The 22995-nt window shown below is 39.6% G+C and overlaps 1 protein-coding gene across 4 annotated transcripts in view; it reads left to right on the forward strand.

Annotated features, from left to right (window-relative positions):
- Nucleotides 1–22995, forward strand: part of SLC39A9 (solute carrier family 39 member 9) — a 48991-nt gene that overhangs the window by 2372 nt on the left and 23624 nt on the right. For 2 of the 4 annotated variants that reach the window (XM_027111612.1, XM_027111613.1), the window contains exon 2: nt 18595–18703. The exons of 1 other annotated variant lie outside the window; for it this stretch is intronic. In XM_027111612.1, coding sequence (XP_026967413.1) covers nt 18595–18703 — 109 coding nt within the window. Of the gene's footprint in view, nt 1–18594; nt 18704–21653; nt 21675–22995 lie in introns of all 4 variants that reach the window. One more of the 4 variants, XM_027111611.1, reaches the window with a different exon arrangement.

Consider the following 22995-nt stretch of genomic DNA (forward strand, 5'->3'; position numbering starts at 1 on the left):
TGTGAAGTTTAAGTTGGTTTGTATATTTAAAAACTTATTGAGATAACATTTATCAAGAATTATAATTAATTCAAATGAAGAACTGATAGAACTTTTTATTTCTATAAAATTCTTAGACCTTTTCCAGTTTCAGTATTTTCTCAAACTGTCTTGAGTGATTTTTGCAATATGCAGGTATACGCTATCTTCTTTTCTCACTGAAGGAAATGTGTACGTGAGTGGTGTAATTAACTAGGCTATTAATAAGGATAATTAGTATGATATGTCACTTAGGGCTTTCTAAATGGATGATCGAATGGTCTTTTTCCAGATGCAGGTCTTGAAATGCTATAAGTCATCATTCATAATATCTGTTCATTATTACAGCAGTAACTGCATTTTGAGCTGTTAGGACAAAAATAAAAGTTATGTGTAACTTAGTTAAAGACATTTTAGAATTCAACTGGTGATTTTTATCTCCTAGGAATTAGCATTTTTTTCCTAGACAAATTATACTATTATTATAGATCAATGTATTGCGAAACTAGTGAGATGATAAATGTGTAAAAAATAAACTTCAGGGCTTCCCTGGTGGCGCAGTGGTTGAGAGTCCGCCTGCCGATGCAGGGGACACGGGTTCGTGCCGCGGTCCGGGAAGATCCCACATGCCACGGAGCGGCTGTGCCCGTGAGCCATGGCCGCTGAGCCTGCGCGTCCGGAGCCTGTGCTCCGCAACGGGAGAGGCCACAACAGTGAGAGGCCCGCGTACTGCAAAAATAAAATAAAATAAAATAAACTTCATTCATGGAGACTAGGAAGCACAGTTTATACCCTTAGAGAATAGCTCCCCTAACTCCTACATTGGCTAAACAACTTTTCTTTTTAAGGAAGTCTAGCTTTTCTTGGGGACTGGAGTTATTATAAATAAAAGGACCAATAAACCTAATTTATTTTGCGGTTCACTTTCATTTATATGAAAAGATTCGCTTTTTATTCATGTTCTTAATCTGTCTGCTGCTTTGTCATTCCAAACTTTTTTCTTCAGAATTTCTCAGAGCAGGAATAAAAGATCAATAAAGCCATTAATTATGGCAGGATTAGTATTTAGAAATGAGTTGAAATCAAGTAGTCTGAAATTGCCGTAGCAGTGGTGTCTAGCTGCCATATCTGACCGTCAAGAGGTTTGTGTGGCATTGATTTTTTTGGTCACTTTCTCCACTGCCTTGCCCCCCAACCAACTTTCTTGATGCTTTTGTAACTTCCTTATGCCTAAATGACTTCTAAAACAAAGGAACAAAATCTCTGATTCTCAAATGCATTTATAAGTGGCTGATAATCACGATGCTTTCTTCTTCAGCATATGGGCAGGAGAAAAATTAAACTTGTAAAGGCAGCCAGAACATGCTTTACACAAATGAGGTTTTGTCGGATGAGAGAGTTGGACACACTAGTGTAGTACTATATTGTGTTTTAAGATTCAGTTGTTAATGAGTAGTTTTCTTTGATTCTAAATGAAAATGCTACATAAGTAGGTTGAGAGCCTGCAACTTAACATTACCTGGGATCAACCCAGCTTAGCAGGTGCTCTGATTGAGGAATGAAGTTCAGATATAAATGATGGCCAGAGTGAGATTTTATACTGATGGTCTGGGGATTGTCATTTACCTGAGCATGTCTCCTTTTTGTCTCAGAGCTGGGAAAGCAAAGTATTTGCACCAGAGCTCTAGGGCAGCACTCCTCAAATTCTCTGGTGCATGCCAGTTCTTGTTTAACTTCCATTCCATTGCAGAGCAATATACTTGTGGAAATGAAATAACTAAGAAAATGAAGTGGAAAAAAGGCATACAGGGCTTGCCTGGTGGCTCAGTGGTTAAGAATCTGCCTGCCAATGCAGGGGACACGGGTTCGAGGCCTGGTCCAGGAAGATCCCACACTCCCAGAGCAGCTAAGCCTGTGCGCCACTACTGAGCCTGCGTGCCACAACTACTAAAGTCCACACGCCTAGAGCCAGTGCTCCGTAGCAAGAGAAGCCACTGCAATGAGAAGCCCACGCACCACAGCAAAGAGTAGCCCCTGCTCGCCGCAACTAGAGAAAGCCCACGCACAGCAAAGAAGACCTAACACAGCCAAAAATAATTTTCAAAAAAAGCATACAAAATACAAGCCCAAATGCAGTATTGTGAGATTTAACAGACATACAATTACTCCTATAACTGTAAATATCATATTGCTATAAAACTTTTTGAAGACTTTCTCTCATTTCGTACTTTTCTTGTTACAGGCCAGTTTGGATTATAATGCCACATTTTTCATGTGTTGAAGCAGTATAGATCCATAGATATGCAGATGAAAGTAGTGCTATTCTTACTTCAATAAAGTTTTTAAGGTAATTAGTAATGCACTAATTTCAAAAGGAACTGTCTGAGATGGGTAGTGTAGGTCAAAATCAGTGTCTGCTTGAGCAAGCTGTTCAACATCCAACTCTTCTCTTAAATGACTTTACAGAATTGTTGTGAGGATGTAAGGAAATAACATAAGCACAGGGATTAACACTGTATCTAGAACATAATAAGAACTTTAAAAAACACTGAGGATTATTCTCAGTACCAATTGTAAAAACTTTTTTAAGATTTTCATTTTTATAACTTTGTTCTAAATTATAATTTTTAAACCTTTTATTTTGGAACAGACTTCTATTAAGGGGTAAACTCCCCCCCACCCCCAAATCATGAAACTTCTCAGCAATTTGGAATCCAAAAAGTCTTGTTTAGGGGTTGGCATTCCTGTTCACCATGAATGTTTCATTTGGAGAGGCCAGGGCTTTTCCTTTGGTCTCCCTGCTTTATAGTATTTTTCTTAGTAGTTAACTTTCTCTTCTTCATTATACTTATTCTCATTTTAAGCTTTGTTTTGTTTTTCATGTGTTAAAGTTTTTATTTTGTGTCTAATGATAATAACTGACTCATTCATAATAAATCTCTTTGGCTCTTGAGTTACCACCAAATCAAAGGTTTGTGTCTAAAGAACGAATTTGTTCAGTATGTTTTTTCTCTGACAATTGATTATTTTTAAAATAGATTTGACAAAGTTTCATTTTTAAGGACTTTTGCATTTTCAGGTGTATTAACCTTTTATCCTTTTATGGTAATACAATAGATTTTACAGTTGTTTGGAATTTCATTTCTAAATTTTAGACTTTGAAACTTTGAATTCTCTGTAGTTTATCCATATCTGGAAAGCAATCAGTAACTTTGTCTTCCGTCAGATTATTGTCTTATATTGTTATTGTCTCATAAGTATCTTTGCTTGATAAAGCTAAGTTTGAGTCAAAGTCTAGATGCAATCTGATCAATATTATTTTCCTGAAAAAGTTATATGGATAAACATCATTGACATTTATCTGCATAATAATATTAATAATAGTTAATGCGTATTGAGCTCCTTCTATGTACCAGGCAATGATGTGCATTATCTTGTTTAATCCTCAGGATGAGACTATGAGATAGATACTCAGGCTTGAAGACATCACATACCTGGTAGAGGTGGGATTTGAACTAAGTCAGTTTGATTACCAGTCCAAAGCACTTGACCATTAGATGATATTTTCTTTCCTAATGAACATTGTAAAGAAGGAATGAAAATATTATGGATCTAAATCAGCACCTTTAGCTCCCCAACTAGGAATATCTTGCATCACTAACATTTTACCTTCCAGAGTATATCTGATGCCTTGTGCTTACTCAGTGTAGCAGAATTAAAACTACTGAGGTAAACAATCTCTGAATACCATTGAAACCTGTAAGAAAGACTGAATATGTCTTAGATGCCCTTTAAATTAGCACCTGCCAAATTGGAATCTGAAGCACTTCTCATTTTAAACTATTCAAGATTAACTTCACACTCGATATCTCGATATCTTCATAGTTTAGTCATTCTAAATTGTGCTCTTCAAGAATTGACATCCTTTTTGAGGGAAGAAGACCTGAACTGGATTCAGAATGCTTCTGTATGACGGTCTTAACCTCTCCTCTCATTGAAGAATTTAGATGTGAGACTTTGTTGAATGACAGTGAAGTTTAAGAGCCTCTGTAGCTCAGTTTGGAATTCCAAGTAATAAGTAGTAATGCTAACCATGAGTACAGGTATTTCTTAAAACTTATGATGGAATTATAAAAATCTCAATTCTCCTTTAATACTAATATTCAATGTCTAACTTCATTGCAATAGAAGCAGGTATTAGTTGGTCTGCAAATTCCTCTGCCCTGATTATATGGATTTTTAAGGGACAGGGTCTTGGGGTTAACTACTAGATAATTACATTAAACAGTCGATTGTGAACCCTGTATTTATCTGGAGGTCAATTTCCTATTAACCAAAAAATTATACCCTAGCTTCTGCACCTTGTTGTATATGTTCCTTTCATTAATTCTTTATGCATTTGACGAAGGCAAGTTGGGGAAAGAAGACAGGTGCTAAAAGCAAAAGATGAAACAATGAAATAGGTTTTATAGAGAAGCAGTTTAGCATGGTGCTTAAGAGTATAGATTCTGGAGCTAGACTGTGTAGGTTCAGATCATGGCTCTGCCATTTGCTGGCTTTGTGAGCCTGGACAAATTACTTGAACTTTCGCTGCCTCTGTTGTACAAAGTGGGGATAATAGAAGTATCTACCTTATAGGATTATTGTGAGGATTAAATGAGTTAATATATGTAAGGTGATTATAACTGAACGTGCCTGGCTTAGTAAGTACTTAGTGAATATTATTATTAATAGAGGTGAAGGAAAAGAATATTGATAGCACCTCTGTTATGCAGAACTTGTCCATCCAGAAGCCTCAGCAATCTAAAGGACCAGAAAAGTCTCTGATTAGCTAAATAGATAGCCTTAAGAGCAAGCACTTTACTTGCTGTCTACTGTTCTTGGCTCTCACTTGGCTCCTGTGTATCTTTTTATGTAATTTTAGTAAGCTGGTGTGCCAGTTATCAATTTATTGCCTCTCAGCTCCAAATTCACTCTTCATTAGCTACGCTGCAAAAATGGATGTGGGCCCTTTAAATATTTTTCCTTTGCCAGCTGGCACAATGTTAAGCTTTGTCAGTAGAGGATACTGGAGAGAAGTTGTAAGGAGAAGGGGTTTTCCCTCTTGGTTCTGGCATGCTTGCTCAGCAGGCCTCCTAGGTGACTTGATTCCTGTAGCACAGCCAGCCTCACCAGTGTCCAGCTTCTGCACTGCAGGTGGCTTTCAAAGCCCCAGCCTCCTGCTGAACACACAGCTTCTCCAGCACCCAGCAGTCAGGAGTTCCCACTGGCAACCCCATCTTGGGTGGTTCTATAGGAGAGTCTCTGGTGAGACACTTTCCCATGAACAGTTTTCCCAACACCCTAGAGTACAGATTTCCAGTGAGTTAACACCAGTGTGGCACCACAGAAACTTCTCTGCTTGTGATATTGTGATTTATAATAAGAAGTATGTATTTGCTTTTCCTGGCACAGAGTTCCTAAAACCCTTGGAATTTCCTAAATGGTAAGAGCCATAAAGGTGTCTTATTATGTGAATGAGGTGACTTTTGGAAAGCCACTAGGTAACCTAAGGATGGGGGCTTGTCACCTGGAGAACCAACCACATGATTCCAAGGGTTGGAACTTAACAGTCCCACCAGGGAGGGGAAAGGGGATGGAGGTTGAATGAATCGTCAGTGGCCAGTGATTTAATCAATCATGCCTATGTAATGAAGCCTCCATAAAACCCCAAAGGATAGGGTTTGGAGATCTGGTTCGGTGAACACATGGAGGTGCTAGGAGAGTTGCATGCCCAGAGAGCATGGAAGCTCCGTGACCTTTCCCCATACCTTGCTTATGAATCTCTTATATCTGGCTGTTCTTGAGTTATATTCTTTTATAATAAACAGGTAATCTAGTAGGTAAAATGTTTTTCTGAGTTCTGTGAGCTACTCTAGCCAATTAATTGAACCCAAGGAACCTCTGACCTATAGCTAGTTGGTCAGAAGCACTGATAACAACCTGGACTTGGAACTGGCATCTGAAATGGCAGGGGGCCAGTCTTGTAGGACCTGATGCTATTTCCGGATAGTGTTAGAATTGAACTGAATTGTGGGACACCCTACTGGTGTCCAAGCATTGCTTGGTCTAGGGAAACCCCACCACCACACATATACCTTGGAATTGGTCCCAGACCTTTTACTGCTGTTCATTGAGCCCCAGCCATGCCCTCTCCAGCAGAGTTTGGATCTCAACCCCTATGAGACCTCTTCTTTGAGCAAATCTTATTTTGGTCCTGGGTAGTCACTGCTCCTTTTAGCTGCAGTTCTTATGTTCTTCAGAGTTCTTTCTTACTGGTTAATTTCTCATTATTCCAGTTCCCCCCCCCCCTTTTTTTTTTTTTTTTGCGGTACACGGGCCTCTCACTGTTGTGGCCTCTCCTGTTGCGGAGCACAGGCTCCTGGCGCGCAGGCTCAGCGGCCATGGCTCACGGGCCTAGCCGCTCCGCGGCATGTGGGATCTTCCCAGACCAGGGCTCGAACCCGTGTCCCCTGCATCGGCAGGTGGACTCTCAACCACTGCGCCACCAGGGAAGCCCTCCAGTCCCCTTTTATAGTTACTCGTTGTATTAAATTTTTCTGGTTCAGATTACTTTATGACTTCCATTTCTTGATTGAACCCTGACTAATACAGCTAGGTAACGGGTCATAAAATCATATAAGTATTGAGGCTGAACAGTGAATCAGGCCTGGAGGAAGATAAAATGGTTCAAGTGTCATGATGTGTGGCAGCTAACCTCCACTGTCAGTGCCTGGGAGTCTAAGGGAGTCATGAGAACCGTGGTCAACTGTGGCACAGAAGAGCATGTGCCATTTGATGACACCAGCCCTGCTGTTGTCAAATCTTCCTACTTTTCAGAAGTTGGAAATCTGGATTCTTATATGAACCTTCTAAATTTTATACTTTGGCTACTAATTCAAATATTATTGCGTCGCTGTGTGGGTCAAAAAACCTGTGTTTTGGACTTCCCTGGTGGCGCAGTGGTTAAGAATCCGCCTGCCAATGCAGGAGACATGGGTTCGAACCCTGGTCCCGGAAGATCCCACGTGCCACGGAGCAACTAAGCCCGTGTGCCACAACTACTGAGCCTGTGCTCTATGGCGCACGTGCCGCAACTACTGAGCCCATTGCTGCAACTACTGAAGCCCGTGTGCCTAGAGGCCGTGCTCTGCAACAAGAGAAGCCACCGCAATGAGAAGCCTGCGCACTGCAATGAAGAGTAGCCCCCCGCTCGCTGCAACTAGAGAAAGCCCGCATGCAGTAACAAAAACCCAACACAGCCAAAAACGAAACGAAACAAAACCAAAAAAACCCCTATGTTTTGAACTGCCAGTCTCAATCCTCTGGGCTGGACTGTCTGATTTCTAAGCTCTCTGTAAAGTAGAAAGAGCAAACTAGAAGGGGTGGGGCAACAAGTAGAGGAAATAAGTCGCAGCACGACAACAAGGGGGGAGACTGAAAAACATTTCAAATTACTACAAAACCTAAGTGTTTTGTAGTAATTTGAAGTGTTACTACGTGTTTAGAACCACTTGGTAAAGGGGAAAACATCTCTACGTGCATATTAAGGGCACTGTGCTCTCTAAGCCCACCACAGTATAATAATTAATAATAACAGTAGCTACAGTATCAACTCATGTGTCAAGTTCTGCACTGATTTTACAGTAACCTTGAAAGGGAAGAATTCTTACCCTGTTTATAGATGAGGAAACTGAGCCTCAGAGTTTACTAAGTTCAAAGCCACTGTTTATATAGCCTCTAATTAAATGAACAAAAAAAAATTTTTTAAGCCTGGCTATATAATAGGGATTCTTTGTGGCAAATTTAAAAAATATGATAATGTGTAAAAAGAAAATAAAATCATCCATTATCCCACTGTCCAGTGAGAATCACCAGTAACATTTTTGTTTCTTTTCATTCTTTTTTTTCTATTTGTTTGCATTTTTAATATGGTTGATTATGTGGTATATGTATAAATTTACATTTCCCCTTCTTTTACCTGGTAATTATAAACATTTTCCTTTATTATTAAAATCATGTTCTATGCACTTTTTTGGGGCGGGGGGCATGCTGCGCGGCTTGTGGGATCCAGGGATTGAACCTGGGCCCTTGGCAGTGAAAGTGCCAAGTCCTAACCACTGGACCACCAGGGAATTCCCTATAGGCACTTTTTTTATTTGGGTGTATTGGGTCTTCGTTGCTGCGTGCAGGCTTTCTCTAGTTGCTGCAAGTGGGGGCTACTCTTAGTTGTGGTGCGCAGGCTTCTCATTGCAGTGGCTTCTCTGTTGTGGAACTCAGGATCTAGGCGCGGCGGGCTTCAGTAGTTGTGGCACGTGGGCTCAGTAGTTGTGGCTCGCGGGCTGTAGAGCACAGGCTCCATAGTTGTGGCGCATGGGCTTCGTTGCTCCACGGCATGTGGGATCTTCCCGGACCAGGGCTCGAACCCGTGTCCCCTGCCTTGGCAGGCAGATTCTTAACCACTGCGCCACCAGGGAAGTCCCCTATAGGCACTTTTTAATGTCTTCATTACGTTCAGTTATTTTACATACAGAAATTCTTATTATGCATTTAATTTGTTTTCAAGTTTTTGCTATGATAATAGTGTTGAATGACTATTTTTGTGTCTAAAGCTATGACCATATTTCAGATTATTTCCTCAGGGGTAGAATGACAGGATTAAAGAGCATAAACATCTTCAAGAAGGTTCTCAATCTATATTACCAGTTTTTTAAATGCATTTTTTCAACAAATGCAAATGACACTGTGTTCTCACAAACACTGAGTACTATCATTTTTAATTTTTAAAACTTTGCTAATTCGATAGAGAAAATGTAGTTTATTATTTTAATTTTCTTAGTTCAGTCAAACTTCTTATGTATTAATAATATAATATTTCATTGCCAGTGTTTTCCCAGGTCTTTCCCATGCATCAACGGGTTTTTGTTTGTTTTTGTAGTCACATCGAACAATCTTACGGGATTTCCTTTTATTTTTAGAAAGGACTCATACAAAAAGACAAGTTAGTCTTGTTTTCCAAGATTGAAGGAAGTGGCATCAATAAAGTATTGCTTGTTCTTACCTCTATGTCAAATGAATTAGGAAAGGGGAAGCCTATATGCCACTGGCATAATGGCAACTGTGGTAGCATTGTTCACTTGAACTTCTGTCCAAGTATCTGGGTTTTGTTTTGTGATTCTTGTGGAGGAGGGGCTTAGAAGCATTTACTGCATGCTACTGATGAGGCTGAAGATAAGTAATAATGACAACTACTCTGTGCTAAATGTGCTAACATCATGCTCCTACATGATCGCGGTAGTAGTGGCAGCCCTGAAGGATATTGAACTTGCTCAGTATCACAGAGCCACTACTTAGAGGCAGTAAGCTTTTTGGCATCTTGCCTCAGTTGTAAGGACTTGAAGAATCGAGTTCATATTTGAGTTTTCTTCGTTATCTGTTACTGACACTTAGCAGCAGATAATGTAGTAGTTAAATTGACATTAGGAAGTATCTCCTTGAAGCAGGCTTATTTGTAAGAATATGGAGAAAGAAAGCCTTTGTTGCTTGAACAAGAGTTACTTTGTGCCCTATGATATTTCATCTCTTCAGTGCCTGGAGCTTTGAAGGAATCAGTCTCATAACATGAGATGCATCTTTGATTTTTTAGGAAACTATAGTTGATGCTTTCAGAACTAACATGAACATGGTATAAGGGAGATTGAAATAAACAATCTTCGGTATTAAAAGCTTTTAAAATTATCAGCATGCGTTTAGTTGAACCAAATAATTTATTGACTGTTTCTATGAGCAAGGAAAGAAAAACCATTTAACTACCTTGGTGTCTGCCAAGAAAACTAAACTGACTTCAAAGCTTTGCACTGCACTGATAGCTAATGGCATTGAATACAAACTGTTGTTTTAATTAATACTTTTGGTCAATCGTTTGGCTTAGTCAGGCTACAGATGTGAAATTGTAAAATGAGATATCATAAAATGAATGACATTGCACAGTTCATGCCTCTCTTGAGCAAATATTTCATTTCTCCACCAGAAACTATTGCTTCGGGAACTCTTTTCATCTTGGACCAACACTTGGAATTTGTAGTTCTTCATTTAAATACACCCTTTTAGTGATTTACCATAAGCAAAGGAGGGAACCATAAGCAAAATGTCAGCATTTTAACTTTGACATGTACATAGTTTTGAGATTAAATAACAAGTTGTGAAGTTGTGTGAAAGAATACAGCTGTACAAATAACATGGAGCCACACCTCAAGTGCTTGAAATAAGTAAGATTGAGTCTAAAATGATTTAGGTAGTTAAAAAAACTTTTTAAGAAAAATTGAAACTATATGCCTTGACAATTATGCCTATTTTTTGACTATTGATTTTTTTTCATCACAAGTGTTGCCTCTATAATTAGGTTGCCGTAAGAAAGTTAGTACACATTTATCAAGCTGATGAAAGTTATGTAGAATAAATAATCTTTATATCGCTTTGCTTAAGATTGAAACAGTGACTGAACAGTGATTGAAACAGTGCTGAAGATTGAAACAAGGTTTTGAGCTCCTTGGAAATAAAACAGTTGTCATTTAAGGTATTTGCATGAATGAGACAGATGACAGCATTGCCTCACATTTACTATGATGGAATTCTATTATGGTTCTTCATTATATGTACTTTAATACCCCTTGAGCCAAAGGAAAAATTTTGAATCAAATAACCACTGAAAATTCTAGATATGGTTATGCTTTTAAGGGACTTTTTCCCTTAAAAGGCCTATTTCCTAGCACAAGTATTCTAAAGAGGTTCCAGTGCATTCATATATTTGTTGATATTAAAGGCCAGTGGAGTGGCAGATACCAAGTCCCCAGTGCCTTGCATGATGCTGGGCATTTCATTCATTCTCTTAGTATATGTTTAGGGGAGAATCTGTTATGTGCCAGATACTGTTCTATAAACTGAGTATTCAGCAGGAAATTAAAAACAAAAGTTTCTGCCTTGGGCTTCCCTGGTGGTGCAGTGGTTGAGAGTCCGCCTGCCGATGCAGGGGACACGGGTTCATGCCCCGGTCCGGGAAGATCCCACATGCCGCGGAGCGGCTGGGCCCATGAGCCATGGCCACTGAGCCTGCGCGTCCGGAGCCTGTTGCTCCGCAACGGGAGAGGCCACAACAGTGAGAGGCCCGCGTACCGCAAAAAAAAAAAAAAAAAAGTTTCTGCCTTCATAGAACTTAAAGTTTTGGGGTAAGGAGTTCCAGGAACAAACATAAGTTTGTTCAATTTAGTTAACTTAGTTAAACATAGGAAGTTTAACTTCATTTGGTAAATTAAATGTGCTTTAATTTCAAAATAGACTGAAAACATAATACAGTAATTTTAGCTCACACTGCCTTTCCTCAGAGGAAATATTACAAAGCTAGATGATTTACTCAAGTTTACCTCAATGATCTCTTTTTTACAGATTCTCAAATTCTTTTTTTTCTGACTTTTTTTTATGGTATTGTAATACAGATCTCATGCTTACACTGTTGTAGGCCAGGGTTTTCCAGGCTTTTGGATTTCACAGGTCAGTAATATATTTGAAATTCAGGAGAATTGGTAAAGGATTGCCTGCTTTAATTTTGCAAGTAAGGACACTAAAATACAAAAACTATTGTCACCATCATTTCTTAAAAGAAAGGACATTTTAACATAAAAGAGTATGTAGGACATAATCTTAGAGTAAAGAATAGTCCTCTACATTGAAGAAATAAAATGTTATGAAAAGCTCATTACATTGTCCTTATTTCTCATTTTGCCACAGACCTTTAGAAAATGTCAACAGAGAGCAGTTATAACTAATTGTAATTTTGGTTTTCCTCTCGATGTTGCTAAGGGATTTTCTGACACACTATTTAAAGAGGTTGTGTGATTGGATTTTGTCTTTTTTTTTAGAGGTAAATTTTATGTAATGGATTTATGTCTCGTGCCATATGAAGGACATTGTCTTGGAATGCACAGGGCAGCAGAGTACGATGTCAAATCTAATCATGCCTCTACACTAACTAGCCTAGCTGTGTGATCTTGGGCAAATCATCCCTCATTTTTGGCTTTTGATTCTCCATCTTCATAGAGCGAGGATCATTTCTTAAATTTCTTCCAGTTCTTAAACTTGGATTCCATGTTGATAACTTTGGTAGCTAGTATCACACTTTCAAAAGTATGTGTCTAAAGATTAATAAAAATTTTTACTGTCTTTCTAAAAATTTGGACCAGGCTCCCATTCACATTCCTTCAGCTGAGAGCATTTAATTGTTCATACATGATTAACAAAGAAGTGTAATTTCATGACTATGTACTTTAAAGATTTACCATAATTTTTTTGTAATGATATTAGCTACACATGGAGATTTGACTGTTTTCTAGCTTGGGCCTTTGGGAAATTCTTATAAAATCTGTTGTGATAGATAATGTTCAGAAATCTGGTCCATGTAAATACGTGAATGGAATTATAAGTAATTTCATCTTAGAAACAATGTCTAAAAATATTAAATTATTTTAAATTACTTAAAATTTAAAAGAGCATTTTAGGAGAATTATTTTTTACTTTCTTTATAGATTTGAAGCTTTTGTGTTTTTTGTAGTGTCCGTAGTTATTCTGGATGTCATGTATCCCTCAGTTCTCTTAGATGGTACTATTTCAGCACCTTAATTTTGTGGTATGCAAGCCTCAAAAACCTTCTGCTCCTGCTTGTAAAACTTGTCTCAATCTAGTGCTTCATGTGACTCCAGTGTAGAATATAATGAAGCACCTGGTAAGTGCCTTGTGAATTTGTGGATTGATCCACGATTGTGAGCACCACTGGTTTCTGCATGCAGTTATTTACATAAAATTCTGGTGAATGATTTTTAAGGACTATCTGAATGACAAATTAGATTAAGAAAAAAAGAACTTTTTTTTCGGCCGCAGCACGTAGCTTGCAGGATCTTAGTTCCCCAACCAGGGATTGAACCCAGGCCATGGCAGTGAAAGCCCAGAATCCTAACCACTAGGCCACCAGGGAATTCCCCAAGAAAACATTTTGAAGGTGGTTTTTGGTATTCTCCATAGACTTCTGACCTTGGTTTCAAAAAACTGCCATGAAGACGCCTTGTTAAAATTGAATAGTTCTGAAATGAATCCTTTCAGAGGTCCTGGCTGAGTAAATTACTCTCCAGATAATTTTATAGAGTAAAAGGTACAAATCTTAATACAGTTTGCTGAAATGTGACAAATGTATATAAATGTAACTCACATCCCAATCAAGATTTAGAACACTTCCATCATCCTAAAAAAATAACCTGGTGCCATTTTCCAGTTAGTCTTTTCTGCCACTGTGTAACCCTCCTGCCAGAAGCAGCCGCTGTTCTGATTTCTGTTGCCATAGATAGTTTGGCCTGCTTTTAAACTTCATGTAAATGGACTCAGTACATGCTCTCTTTGTGTAAGGCCTTTCAAACATTGGGGTGATGTTTTTGAGATTCACGTTGCTGTATGAAGCAGTCATTTTTTCCTTTTTGTTACTGATTAGTATTCCATTGTGTAAGTGTACCACAGTTTGTTTATCCATTCTGCTATTGCTGTACATCTGATTCAGATTCTGGCTATTATGGATAAAGCTTCTATGAGCATTCTTATACAAATTTTGGTGGGGACATATGCTTTCATTTCTCTTGGTAAATACCCCAAAGTGGAATTGCTGGTTTAACCTTATAGGAGATGACCAGTTTTCCAAAGTGGTTGTACCATTTTATGCTCTCACCAACAATGTATGAGAGTTCCAGTTGCTCTATATCCTTGCCATCATTTAGTGTTCTCAGTCTTTTTAATTTTAGCCGTTCTAGTGGGTGTGAAGAGGTATCTTACTGTAGTTTAAACTTGCACTTTCATGATGCTTAAATGATGTTGAGCACCTTTTCATGGGCTTTCTGGCCATTCATATATCTTTTGTGAAGTATCTGTTCAGTGTTTTACCCGTTTTTATTTTTTAACTTTAATTTTGTCTCTTATTGAGTTGTATTCATTCTTTATATTTCAAATACAAGTGCTTTGTCAGTGTCTTAGGTTGGGTTCCCCAGAAAACAGACTCTGAGAAGATTTGCATGCAGGAAGTTTATTGGGGAGTGCTCTTGGGAGTAACACCTGTGAAAGAATGAGCAGGATTAAGCAGATGGAGAAGTTGAACTGTCGTTCAGTTGCCCCAGAGGCCTCAGATCAACCCACAGAAGGCTCTGAAGCTGGATGCCCCTTCTGAGATATTCTGAATTGAGACAAGGAGATGAGGCTTTGTACCTCCCTCCACATAGCACCAAGTGGGCTAGTCACTGGATGTGGACTGCCCTGGGAGAGGGACTATAACTTGAGGCTAGCCAGTTCCTTTGACCCAAGGGCAGTATCGCAGAGGGACTCAGCTGCAAGCCATCAGCAGGCAACAGCCCCAGCAGCTGGGGAAATAGGTGTCTCCAACCTGAAGGGGGCTGATGTGGGCAGCGTTACACAGATATATGTATTTCCATTACGGATGTAGGTACTGCGGGTATTCTCTTCCAGTATGCAGCTTGCCTAATTCATTTTCTTAATGGATCAGCAAACATTTAAAATTCTGATATTGAATTTTTTCTCTTAAAATGGTTTGTGTTTTTTGTGTCCCTGCTGAGAAATCTTTGCCAACCCCGTGATTGCCAAGATATTCTATATTTTCTTCTAACAGCTTTTGCGTTTTAGGTTTTATATTTAGGTGTATAACCCATCAAGAATTAACTTTTGTGTATGATGTGAGTGTCTTAGGTTGGGTTCCCCAGAAAACAGACTCTGAGAAGATTTGCATGCAGGAAGTTTATTGGGGAGTGCTCTTGGGAGTAACACCTGTAACTGGGTTATAGGTGTAACTTGGGTTACTGGTAACCCAAGTAATTCTTGAGGGCAATTAGCTCTTTCTCTTTTCGGTACATACATCCCTTTCCTCTCTTCTCATCTTCCCTTAATTTGCAAATCTGGGGTATCTTTCATTTCCATTTCCCAGAGTAGAGCATAGTCAAAATGCTGACAGGACAATTTTCTTTCCTCGTAATTTATTCATCAGTTTGCATTGTGGAGTTCTGAAACCGAGACCTTCAGATGAAATGGTATGCTCAGTCCAGTTCAGTTTTACCCTCATTTTTGTCCTTCCTTAGCAGTAAAACTTGACATTCATGATTTTTTTTAAACAAAGGTGACTTTTATGAATTGTTTAGAGAGAATGATGAAAAGACTAATTACCATGCCACCTTCTACACAGAATAGAGCTGTTTTTCCATCTTGTGTTCTCCATGCTCTGACAGTTTGTCTCAAATGAATGCTCTGATTAGCAGTACTTCAGTGAGTTTAGTAACTTGGAAATGACAAAGACTCTTAGAATAGCTCAGTATTGAGCATTAAAATAGTAACGCCAGTTGTCTGGTGTCATTTTTCCAAAACGCTTTGGCCACTTTCTCCTATTGACTCCTCTATCTTCACAAGACATGTAGAAATATTATTTTACAGAAGAAAAGTTGAGGGACTTCCCCAGTGGCACAGTGGTTAGGAATCCACCTGTCAATGCAGAGGACACGGGTTCAAGCCCTGGTCCAGGGAGATCCCACATGCCACGGAGTAGCTAAGCCTGTGCGCCACAACTACTAAGCCTGCGCTCTAGAGCCAGTGAGCCACAACTACTGAGCCCACGTACCACAACTACTGAAGCCTGCACGCCTAGAGCCCGTGATCCCCAACAGGAGAAGCCACCGCAATGAGAAGCCCGCGCACCGCAACAAAGAGTAGTTCCTGCTCACTGCAACTAGAGAAAGCCTGCGCACAGCAACGAAGACCCAACGCAGCCGAAAAATTAATTGATTAATTAATTAATTAAAAAATAAGAAGAGTTGAGGTGCTAACTTGTTAACTAATTTGAACATGGAGTCAGTTCTGCCCCCCAAGCCAGTGCGCCAACCACTGGATGCATTCAGAACACTCTCAGTTTATAAGTAGTTAATGGCTGTCCTGAATGTATGAAGGGGTGACCTGGCCTAGGTGCTAAGGGGATTTCCCTCTTGCTATAGGGCAAGTATTAGCTGGTGCTGACACTGCAAATGTAGTTCCGCCATTTTCAATAGATACACAGTAGGTATAGATCCCTTCTTTGTTCCCAAACAAGGAGTGGGTAATGTTTCAACCAGCCTTTCAGCTAAAAACCCATTTTCCTATAGAGGCAGTACTTGTACATATATATTCCCACAGCTTCACAGTTGCAAGTTCAGTAGTATATCAGAACTAATACAACCATTGTTATTTTTGCTAACCTCATAAAAGAAACTAAAACAGAAAAGTTAAGTACATGATATACTATTAAATTGTTAAAACTTTGTCCTAAGCAACATAAATGCCCTCTTGTGGGTTTTTTTATTTTTATTTTATTTTTGGCTGCGTTGGGTCTTCGTTGCTGTGCACGGGCTTTCTCTAGTTGTGGCGAGCAGGGAGTATTCTTCCTTGTGGTGTGCGGACTTCTCATTGCGTGTCTTCTCTTGTTGCGGAGCACAGGCTCTAGGTGCACGGGCCTCAGTAGTTGTGGCTCACGGGCTTAGTTGCTCCATGGCATGTGGGATCTTCCCGGACCAGGGCTAAAACCTGTGTCCCCTGCATTGGCAGGCGGATTCCCAACCACTGCGCCACCAGGGAAGTCCACCTTCCTGTAGTTTTAAAGATCATTTTTCATACTGCTAAGACTTCAGGAAGCCATATAGGGTACATCACTGCTTCAAGAAATTTTGAAACTTAATCTTTTATATCTTGTATGTCAGGATACTGTCTCTTAAAGAAACCTGAGTGAAAAGAAAATACTGGGATTAAGTGGATTAAAACCATAGATCATTTATGGCATTGATTGTGATGATGGTTTCACAGATGTATACTTATTTCCAAACACAGAAAGTTGTATGCAGTAAATATCTATAGCTCTAGTATGTCAATCTTAGTCAAGTGTTTTTTAAAAAGCTATAGGACATTTAAGCATCAAACTGAATACGGGGACTTCACTGGTGGTGCAGTGGTTAACAATCCGCCTGCCAATGCAGGGGACACGGGTTCGATCCCTCGTCTGGGAAGATCCCACATGCCGCGGAGCAGCTAAGCCCATGCACCACAACTACTGAGCCTGTGCTCTAGAGCCCGCGAGCCACAACTACTGAGCCTGTGTGCCACAACTACTGAAGCCCGTGCGCCTAGAGCCCATGCTCTGCAACAAGAGAAGCCACTGCAATGAGAAGCATGCGCACCGCAACGAAGAGTAGCCCTCACTCGGTGCAAATAGAGAAAGCCCGTGTGCAGCAACGAAGACCCAACGCAGCCAAAAATAAATAAATTTAAACTGAATACGTTTTTTCATTGTATGAGTAATAGATGTTCATTGCAGATAAATTAAAAATGTGTTGTAGGGACTTTCCTGGTGGCACAGTGGTTAAGAATCTGCCTGCCAATGCAGGGGACACGGGTTCGATCCCTGGTCCGGGAAGATCCCACATGCCACGGAGCAACTAAGTCCATGTGCCACAACTACTGAGCCTGCGCTCTAGAGCCCACAAGCCACAACTACTGAGCCCGCGTGCTGCAACTACTGAAGCCCACACGCCTAGAGCCCATGCTCTGCAACAAGAGAAGCCACCGCAATGAGAAGCCCGCACACTGCAACAAAGAGTAGCCCCCACTTGCTGCAACTAGAGAAAGCCTGCATGCAGCAACCAAGACCCAACACAGCAAAAAAATAATAATAATAAATAAATTTAAAAATAAAATTTAAAAAATGTGTTGTAAATTATATATCACACATTATGTTTATAATCTATAAAGTAAAAAATTTGTTAATATGTAATTTATACTTGTTCTACTTGTATGTATACCTTTTCAAAAGAATTACGAGATTATCAATGCATATTGTTGGCCACCAGCTTTTTCCTCATAACAGTACATCATGACTTTCTATATCCATGAATAGACCTGTATCATAATTTTTAATTACTGAGTCTTGTGCTACTGTGATGAAGTATTAAAGTTTATTAGCTAGTCTCCTTTCGTGGACATTTAGGTTATTTTCAGGTTTGCATTCTTAATATGTGCAGTGGTCATCTTTGCATAGTTCTTTCTTTCTTAGGATAAATTTCTAGAAGTGAAATCGCTGGATCAAAGAATTCACATTTTTGAGGCTTTAAATCTAAATTGCCAAATTGGGGTCCAGGTAGGTTGCAGCAATTCACATTTCTTCCAGTGTTAGACAAGTATGCTCATTTCTCCCTATTGTGGGTAGTAGACAAGTTTTCCCACATCATTGCCAATCTGGTAAACTTAAAAATGGCATCTCCTTGTTTTAATTGGCATTATTATTCATGAAGCTGACGCTTTTTCATGTTCAGTGGCCATTGTAGATTTTGGCCTCACAGATAAGCAGCTCACAGTCTTCATTGCAGGTACTTCAGAAACTTTACCCCGTTCATTCATCAGTCTTTTCAACAGCTTATGTTTTCTTTCCAGGAGCGACTAAAGCTGGTGACTGTTTTGGGTGCTGGCCTCCTCTGTGGAACTGCCCTTGCTGTCATCGTGCCTGAAGGAGTACATGCACTTTATGAAGATTTTCTTGAGGGTGAGAAAGAGAGACAGGCCTTTGAGATACGTTATTGATGTGGAGGGCTGAAAGGAGAAGCTTAGTGGTATTTTTTTCTGAACACAGTTCAGGTTCGCCATAGAATATATGCCAAAACATCTTTTGACGTCTTTGACAATAAACACATCAATAGCAGTTTGTGATTGAATGCCTCAATCCATGAATACCACTTAAGATTTATTTGCAATAATGCATGAATTCTGGGCTTTATAAGTATGACAGTCATTTTTTAATGTCCGTGCAAAAACTTCCAAGATCCTACATGATAATGATTGTATTTTTAGTGTTTTTTTTTTTTTTTTTTTTTTTGCGGTACGCGGGCCTCTCACTGTTGTGGCCTCTCCCGTTGTGGAGCACAGGCTCCAGACGTGTAGGCTCAGTGGCCATGGCTCACGGGCCCAAGCCGCTCCGCGGCATGTGGGATCTTCCCGGACTGGGGCATGAACCCCTGTCCCCTGCATCGGCAGGCGGACTCTCAACCCCTGCGCCACCAGGGAAGCCCCTTTTAGTGTTTTTTAATTGAAAAAAATATATAGATAAACACATTTGGATTAAAGGACCCTTTATAGTAAGCTTTGTAGTGAGGACCTCTGTAGTAAAGGATAACTAAAAAATTAAAGAGACCTTTCCTGACAAGCAGAGAACAGTATAGCTGTATAAGAGAAAATGCTGAGCAGTGTCAGCTTGGTTCACTCATCTGTTAAATGATTTGGTCCTTCACACCAGCTGGAAGGCATACTTGATTCAAATTTGTGATTCAGCAAAATCAGATTGCTACTTGTCATGAAACTTCACAGATACCTGTGAAGGAGTGAAACCACAAATGTTAAATTGGTGAACTGAATCTTCAAATGCCAAGAGTCTGTTGGACTTTAAGAATAGTATAAAGAGGTAAACACCTTCCAAATTTCTTACTAGTTATAGTATAATAAGTAGTCTTTCAGGTCTCAGTAGAGGAGAAGAACTGTGTCTTTTATCCAGATTGATGATGCTCTTATGCCTAGGGTATGAATATGGGCATAATGGTAAAGAGTGAGGATTGTGGAGATTTTATTGCAAAATAGGACAGAAGCTGAGGATTGGTCAGCCTTAGGGGAAAAAAATAATAAATCAGGAGCCTTAGAGCAGTGGTTTTCACCCTTTTCTGATCATATATTCTATTGGGAAAAAAGATACACACGTGCTATTGTACTGATTTACTCTATACATTACAAAACACACTCCTTAAATAGAAAATTTTGGAATGTGAGGTTTAAAGTCCTTTCATATTCTAGTGGATCATCTTGAATTTTTCTGCATGTGATCATTACTATCCTGATATCCTAGGAAACATTCAGACTATGATTAAATAGACAATTAAAATTTGTTTTGCTCGTCTTTCTGCTAAGAATTGTGGGTGGCAGTTATTTCCTAAACTTGCCTGATAATAAAAGTTCCTTGAGGGAGGGGTGCATTTTAAAAATGTAGTTTCCTGGCCCCCAACCTAGACTACTGAATCAGAATTTCCAGGGAAGGGACCTGGGAATGTCTAATTTTAACAAGTTGTCAAATGATTCTTTTTTTTTTTTTTTTTTTTTTTTTTGGTACACGGGCCTCTCACTGTTGTGGCCTCTCCCGTTGCGGAGCACAGGCTCCGGACGCGCAGGCTCAGCGGCTATGGCTTACGGGCCCAGCCACTCCACGGCACGTGGGATCCTCCCGGACCGGGGCAGGAACCCATGTCCCCTGCATCGGCAGGCGGACTCTCAACCACTGCGCCACCAGGGAAGCCCCAAATGATTCTTAATAGACAAGTTTGGGAAACACTGGGGTAGAGGAAAGAACTGCTTCAGGTTTAGTTTTTGTTTGTTTGTTTTTTAATAACAGTTTATGACATAATTTACATACCATATTTTCAGGTATAGTTTTAAAGTTAAATGTAGCTACTATGTGTTGGGTTGCTTTCCTTTATTTTAATAGTTTTCCTGGTTTTGTTCTAAAATAATTTTGTGGATTCATTTGAAAATGTATGTGCTGTATAAACCTGTTTTTTCAAAAATAAGCGTTCTGGTCTCTTTAACCTTTTCACCATAGATTATTCTCCTGCCCTAAGCCATCATTAAAAAATCTTTTAAGGGACTTCCCTGGCGGTCCAGTGGTTAAGACTCCGTGCTTTCACTGCAGGGCGTGTGGGTTCTATCCCTGGTCGGGGAACTAAGATCCCACAAGCCACCGAGCCTTGCCAAAAACAAGAAAAAAAAACTTTAAAAATTATTTTCCCTGGTGGCGCAGTGGTTGAGAGTCCTCCTGCTGATGCAGGGGACATGGGTTCGTGCCCCGGTCTGGGAAGATCCCACATGCCGCGGAGCGGCTGGGCCCATGAGCCGTGGCCGCTGAGCCTGCACGTCCGGAGCCTGTGCTCCGCAACGGGAAGGGCCACAACAGTGAGAGGTCTGTGTACCGCAAAAAAAAAAAAAAAAATTTTCATTTATATATTTTACATTCACTCTTTTTGGCATGAATGACTGCATTTTGCCAAATGTATAAAGTCAAAACGCAGAACAGTCCCATCACCTTCATCCCCTTTTGTAGTCAAACCTTTCCCCCAACCTTGGGCAACCTCTGATCTCTTCTCTCTCTCTATAGTTTTGCCTTTTCTGAATGTCATATACATGTAATCTCGTAGCCTTTGGGTCTGACTTCTTTCAGTTAGCATAATGAGTTTGAGAGTTATCATGTTGTTCTGTGTATCAGTGGTTTGTACCTTTTTATTTCTGAGTAGTATGCCATTGTTTGGATGAACCATTGTTTGGATGAACCATAGTTTGTTTATTCCTTCACCAGTTGAAAGACATGGGTTTTTTCCAGTGTTGGTGATTATCAGTAAAGTCACTATAAGCATTTGTGTACAGGTCTTTGTGCGAACATGAATTTTTATTTCTTTTGACAGGTGGAATTGCTGGGTTATATGGTAAGTGTGTGTTTACCTTCATAAGAAATTGCCAAACTTGTTTCCAAAGTGCCTGTACCATTTTGTGTTCCCCTCAGTAATGTGTGAGAGTTCCAGTTGATTCCCTTCCCAACACTTGATGTTGTCTATTTTGTTTTAGTTTTTTATTTTAGTCACTCTAATAGGTGGGTAGTGGTATCTCAATGTGGTTTTGATTTGCAATTTCCTAATAGCAAATGACGTTGAACATCTTTTCATTAGTCACTCTATTAGGTGGATAGTGGTATCTCAATGTGGTTTTAATTTGCAGTTTCCTAATGGCAAATGACGTTGAACATCTTTTCATGTGCTTGATTGCCATTGCTGTATCTTCTTTGATGGTATCCAATCATTTGTCCATATTTTAAATTGAGTTTTCTTATTATTGAATTTGGAGAGTTCTTCATGTATTCTGGATACAAGTCCTTTACTGAGATATGTGATTTGCAAATATTTTCTCCTAGTCTGTGGCTTCATTCTCTTAACAGTATCTTTCACAGAGTAGTTTTTAATTTTGATGAAGTGAATTTATCAGTTCTTTCTTTCATGAATTGTGCTTTTGGTGTCATATTTTAAAACCTTTTGCTAAACCCAAGTTCACAAAGATTTTCTCTTTTGTTTCCCTCTAGAAGTTTTATAATTTTAGGTTTTATACTTAGGTCTATGATCCATCTTGAGTTAATTTTGAACACAATGTAAAGGTTCATTTTTTTAGAAATAAATTTATTTATATTTTTTATTTTTGGCTGCATTGGGTCTTTGTTGCTGCACGCGGGCTTTCTCTAGTTGCGTGAGCGGGGGCTACTCTGTTGCGGTGCACGGGCTTCTCATTGCGGTGGCTTCTCTTATTGAGGAGCATGGGCTCTAGGTGCACGGGCTTCAGCAGTTGTGGCTCATGAACTCTAGAGCGCACAGGCTCAGTAGTTGTGGCACACAGGCTTAGTTGCTCTGCAGCATGTGGGATCTTCCTGGGCCAGGGCTTGAACCCGTGTCCCCTGCATTGGCAGGCAGATTCTTAACTACTGCACCACACCAGGGAAGTCCTTCATTTTTTGCATATGGATGGATGTCCAATAGTTCCAACACCGTTTGTTGAAAGGACTATCTCTATTGAATTGTCTTTGCACCTTTGTCAAAAATCAGTTGACCATGTTTGTGTTGGTCTATTTCTGGATTCTCTGTTCTGTTCCATTGATCTATTTGTCTATCCTTTGCCAATACTACATTTGTCTTCTTGATGACTATATCTTTATAGCAGATTTTGAAATTAGATTGTGAAGTCCTTCTAACTTTGTTCTTATTT

The sequence above is a fragment of the Aethalodelphis obliquidens genome, unplaced genomic scaffold (assembly GCF_003676395.1).
Source record: "Aethalodelphis obliquidens isolate GAN/ISIS:26980383/991018 unplaced genomic scaffold, ASM367639v1 scaffold10, whole genome shotgun sequence".
NCBI lineage: Eukaryota > Metazoa > Chordata > Mammalia > Artiodactyla > Delphinidae > Aethalodelphis > Aethalodelphis obliquidens.